The sequence below is a fragment of the Typopeltis vanoorti genome, chromosome 21 (assembly GCF_054136105.1).
Source record: "Typopeltis vanoorti isolate ZY-2024b chromosome 21, IOZ_Tvanoo_1.0, whole genome shotgun sequence".
In the NCBI taxonomy this organism is placed as follows: domain Eukaryota; kingdom Metazoa; phylum Arthropoda; class Arachnida; order Uropygi; family Thelyphonidae; genus Typopeltis; species Typopeltis vanoorti.
The window spans coordinates 74,404,286-74,410,105 of NC_143569.1; the positions used below are offsets into that span (position 1 = coordinate 74,404,286).

Sequence of the window (5,820 nt, forward strand, 5' to 3'; positions counted from 1 at the left end):
CTCCACGTACCCGACAGAGTATTATGAAGAAAAGATGAAAAGCCAAACGGCTATTTTTTTTCTGGCGAAGTTAATTAAATTAAGGGGATAAAAATCCCTTATTATTTTACAGCCAGTATGCGAAACTCTAAGATCGAAAACTACGATCTAAGAGTTTCATGCTGAAGAACTATCGCCGAATCCAAGCGTAAGTGACCACCTGGTAGTACCACACCAAGGCAACTCGAAGCAAAGGTGGAGCAAGCTCCCTCACGATCCTTGATATTTTCTCATGATGTAAAAACACACAGCTCCTAGGAGATGTAATACTGCTTTACATTATGAGGAGAGATCACTACCCAGACCGGTTTCAACCTTTTTTGAGGTCTCATCAGTGAGTAGCTATTAAAAATAAGGGATTTTTATCCCCTTAATTTATTTAACTTCGCCAGAAAAAAAATAGCCGTTTGGCTTTCATCTTAGTTATAATACGTTATAATATAATATATGGGCACACCTTTCTGGCATTCGTATAGTGAAGATATGTAAGTTCTTTTCACTTAAACTTGGTTTTCATCCATATCATCCAGGTCCAGCTATTCACTGAGACTCAAAAAAAGGTTGAAACCGGTCTGGGTAGTGACTTCTCCTCATAATGTAAAGCATTATTACATCTCCTAGGAGCTGTGTGTTTTTACATTATGAGAAAATATCAAGGATAGTGAGGGAGCTTGCTCCACCTTTGCTTCGAGTTGGCTTGGTGTGGTACTACCAGGTGGTCACTTACTCTTGGATTCGCCGATAGTTCGTCTGCATGAAACTCTTATATCGTAGTTTTCGATCTCAGAGTTTCGCATACTGGCTGTAAAATAATAAGGGATTTTTATCCCCTTAATTTAAGAGTATTATGAAATGAAGTATTTAAAAACTAAACATTTAGTATTCGAATGGCGAGTACAATTACATATTAAAACATTAAAATAATCATGTTTTATTTCTAAATTTTAGGGATATTAAAACTCCAAAAATTTAGAATCTTGATATGTTGTATCATTGCATGCCCCGTCGTCAGATTCTGTCTGTATTTTTACGAGCTACACAAAATGTTATCGAATTGTGTCTTCTCTCTTGCCCAGACTTTCGCTATCTGCACTCCCATACGACGGAGAAGCACAACCCTCTCTCTCAAAAAAAAAACACCTTCTCCTTTCACTAGCTTAAGTACAGATGACCTTGAGAACCGTTAGACTTTCCCCGTTCTTTCCACCTGTGGAATCCGCTATCGTAACTCCGCTGCACGAAGAATGCGGTGCTCTACAATGAGCGACCGAGCAGGTTCATGTCTTCATGTTAACGAGGGAAGGGGGGGGCGGCAACGGGGATTAGAACAAAGAAACTAGGACCGAAGCCATTAATAAAACTCCTAAAGGATGAGATGCCTGAGGACAGATGTCACTACGGCCGTCCAGGAAACTGCGTGTTCATTGGAAGACCCACTTGTTCCACATTTGAACGCTTTCTCTGTAGCTGCCCTCTCACTGCCTCACTTTCATAGTTCCCCGCCTCCCTTTCCCCCCTACTTCCTCTAATCAGGTCAATCGGGATGTTCTTTAACTATGTAAGAAGAGCATCACGTGCGTCCATCCTTGGAATGATGTCTTGCATCTCTCTTTTATCCTACGGAACATTTTTTTCTTGTTATTTGGTTTGCGCCGCCCCCTTCTGTCCCCGAAGAAAAAGAATTGTAGGGCAGCTAGTAGTATATATAGGAAGACGGATGGTCAGTGGATGAGAAAACAGACTCATCAGAGTTTCTCTATCTGTACGGTTTGTCTATCAGCAACATAGAAATGCTAGCCAAGGTGAGTTGATTTCGCTTCTTTCATTGTTCTCGCGATAGCCTTAGTCTCTCATAATGTACAATGGCTTTTAGGATTTTTTGATAACTTAAAATTCTTGATTCTTGCTTTAAAAGTTCTGACTAAAATTTAGTCCTACAATCTATGTATAACATATAATGTATAACTACGCATAGCATAGCGGAATATTTTATTTATTTTATAATGATAATTTCATGATATATTTACATTGCTGAAATAGAATTTATCTGTGAATAACGCATTTCATGATTAAACTGACTATTGTTGATTTCATTGTTGAAATGAACTACAGTACGCAATCAATGCGTTAATGCACCACGTTGACCGCGTGCTGTAGTTCATTTCATAATGCCAATCTATCTGATGACGTTCTAGTCTCAGCACCTACCAATGCGCCATCTACCGCATTATCGAAACATTTAAGTGACTAATAGCAGTGCGCGGAAAAGCTAATATATGCAAACTAAATTTGTCGATACGTATATTTATTCTCATTTCCTTTTTATTTCATTAGATTGTACTCCTGTTCTGCATAGTGGTCGCCTCTCAAGCCATCGGCTTCGGAGGAGGTGCTGGTGGTGGTTATGGTGGAGGTAGACAAGGAGGTGGTGGTGGTGGCTATGGTGGTCAAGGAGGCGGACATCTCGGCGGAGGACAAGCAGGTGGATTTTACGGTGGTCAGAATGGCGGCGGTCAAATCGGAGGGGGCGGTAAAGTAGGTGGAGGTGGTGGTGGTGGTCAGTACGGAGGAGGGTTTTCTGGCGGTTCAAATGCACTTGCTGGAGGATATGGAGGAGGTGCTGGCGGCAAAGGAATAGGAGGTGCTGGAGGTGGTTTTGGAGGAGTTGGCGGTAGCGGAGGATATGGAGGTGGTGTCAGATTAGGAGGTAGCGGAGGACATGGAGGTAATGGAGCTCTCGGAGGTGGAGGTTATGGTGGAGGAGTTGGAGGTGGCCAATATGGTGGAGGAGCCGGACGCGGTCAATACGGTGGCGGCTACGGTGATGAGGTAATTAATGTTCTTATTTTCATTACATACCTATATTTTACTTACATAATTGTCACCAACATATGCATAACTTTCTAATTCACTCTTTCTCTCCAGCTATGTTAATGGTGAATGTTCAGTATTAATAACAATTGGCCGAATTCATCTTATATCCTTTTCGTATCTTTCAAATCACAAACCAAAATGTATTTTTTTTTATCTTTTAAAATGAGAGAGAGAGAGAGAGAGAGAGAGAGAGAGAGAGAATCTAGAACTAATACAATACAACTAAAATTTTTTCTATATTAAAAATATGAACACATTAAAATACAGGAATCTGTCATCCGGAATATTACTTTCATTTTCTTTCTGTTAACGCTTTAGGCAAAGGGATCTCAAGCTCATAACTAATTCAATGACCTTATATCATTCTTGTCATTTATTATTATTTTTTTTTTTTTCACTTTTTATTTCAGGCTGGTCCACCCAAACCTTACGAATTCAACTACAACATTCAAACCGAAGAGGGCGCCACCATCTTCCAAGAAGAAAAGGGTGACGAAGCTGGCTCTAAGACGGGATCTTACGGATACACAGATTCCAATGGCATCTACCGACAGGTCAACTATGTCGCCGACGCATCCGGGTTCAAGGCTTGGATCAAGACCAACGAACCAGGTACAGACAACGCAAACCCTGCCGACGTGTTTATGACAGCCGAAGCACCTCCCGCTCACGTAGTGGCTCAATACGCAGGCCAACAAGGTGGTGGATATGGAGGCCAACAAGGAGGAGGAGGATATGGAGGTCAACAAGGAGGTGGAGGTTACGGAGGCCAACTGGGAGGAGGTGGTTATGGAGGTCAACAGGGAGGAGGCTTCGGAGGTCAAGGAGCTTATGGCGGCCAACAAGGATTCGGATCTCTTGACCAGTCTAAATCATCTTTTGGAGGTCAATCAAAATCCTACTGAAGTGTAACATCGTGTCAAAGTTCATTAACCTCAAATTCGACGGAACATTAGTTGCTAATGGTGTCGTTGAATAATCCAAGACGGGCATTATATGTTTGTGCGGGTTTTCCATGTCATTTTATCATTATGTAAGGTACCGCTTGTGCATCTGTCTGGTCACTTTTGATGGCACTCCTCCGGTCTACATCCATGGAAATCCGTTTGCTAGGATTTCCAAGAGATGTTGCGAGCATCAAAGTGTTTTAAGGGACCAAAATCCTTCCAGTATTCCCTGAGGAAGTTAAGAACGTGCGAGTTAGTTTGTTGTGCAGCTATTTTAATAGTCATTTAGCACATAAGTTATGCAGTCTTTCATGTATTTGTTAAGCGGGCTTAGTTGTGTGCAGTGATTTTCCAGTGTTTGTCTTTTATTGTTGGTTATGTATCGTATTTCGTCCTAGCTTTATAAATAAAATGCTATTTTTAAAGAATGATGAGTCAATGTATATGTTTAAAGAAACCAAACACATTCTCAAAATTACATTTTTATTTCGTTCCAAAAGAGCAATGAAAATGGATATTACATACATATTAAATTACACAAATAAATCAAAACAGGAAAACAAGCCTGTTGCACATCAGTATCTATATCTATAGTCCTTATAAGGATAAGGACTGGCTTAAAGGGGCGAAGCAAGAATGCTTTTCATCTTCCCCGTTATCTGTAGAGGACAGTGTAGGGATAAGGTGTTATTGAGCTATTAAAGCTCTGATCATGGCAGAAGGGTAACAGTAATAGCCAAGCCTCAGTTAGAACTTCATTGGCTACAGCACTGCCATCCATTACCCCCCAAGGGTATTGATCACCGCATCTCACGGTCGATCCATCTTCCCCATCAGTATTATCTTAAAGTTCTCAATCCATCGATGAGTGTGGACAAGGACTCAATCCATCGCCCAGTTCTTAAAAGAACTGGGCGATGGATTGAGTCCTTGACTCTTTCTTTATCCCGTCATCTGAATGAAGATAATCTGTGTGGATGGAGTGTTATTGAGCTAAAAAGCTCTAGTCATGGCTGAGTAACGGCAATAGCCGAGCCTCAGTTAAAACTTCATTGGCTACAGCATTGCCATTTGTTACCCTGGAAGTCCTAAAAAGGACCATTTTCCTCTGCCCCATCAGTATATATATATATTATATATATCTTATTGACAATTGACATTATGTCTTTAAGGGTGAAGCAAAATGCTTTTCATATTCCCCGCTATCTGTTGTGTTATAGTGAGGGTAAAATTTACGAGCAGTTTGCTCGCCCTGAATGGGCATGGAGATTATGCATCGTTATAGGAGGCTAATATAGCTTTTGGTCTTCTATATTTGAATATGTCTGTTGCCTCGTATGCTGCAGCTTGTTGAACCAAATCATTGGGATGCATGGAAGTCTTTGAACTTAATTGGTTGATGGACTGAGTCCTTGACTCTTTATCCCTTCATCTGGATGTTAGATTGTGGGTAATTTACCCGCTCATTGTGAGCATTGAGGCTGTATCAGCTTTCTCTTGCGATGGAGGATTTCGGTTTTTTATGTTTGAAACGATCTGAGGGCTTATAATCCGCTGCCTGTCGAACTAGCTGATTTGGGTGATTATCAGTGATTGTGAAGAATTTCTCCTCAATGCTTGTCATGTAGGTCTTAATATCTGGAAGATTGGCTTTTTGATGTAACTGATGAACCATAGGGCATTAAATGCCATTCTTAGGCATTTATTCTGTATTATCTGAAGTCTATTGATATGGACGCCTTTGTTAACTGTTAACTTCTGTGGCTTGATGGATGTCAATCCCGTGGATTCTGATCCCGTCATCGGTATGAAAAAGACTTATTTTAAAGGTTAGCGAGCACTCGGCTCACCCTGATTAGGGCAATGCGGAAGCGCCTGAGCCGAAAGGTAGTGCAGCTTTCGGGCGCTTAGAAAACTCCTGAATGAGTTGCTTGGAATGAAAAAGCTGCTTAGGTGAAAA

At 41.0% G+C, this 5,820-nt stretch overlaps 1 protein-coding gene across 1 annotated transcript; it reads left to right on the plus strand.

Annotated features, from left to right (window-relative positions):
* The first annotated feature begins 1,829 nt into the window (after nt 1–1,829).
* Nucleotides 1,830–3,818, plus strand: LOC150094981 (uncharacterized). Its single transcript, XM_090411163.1, has 3 exons — nt 1,830–1,841; nt 2,374–2,868; nt 3,324–3,818. The coding sequence occupies exons 1-3, from the start codon at nt 1,830–1,832 to the stop codon at nt 3,816–3,818; spliced, it is 1,002 nt and encodes a 333-aa protein (XP_090267289.1).
* The last annotated feature ends 2,002 nt before the right edge of the window (nt 3,819–5,820 follow it).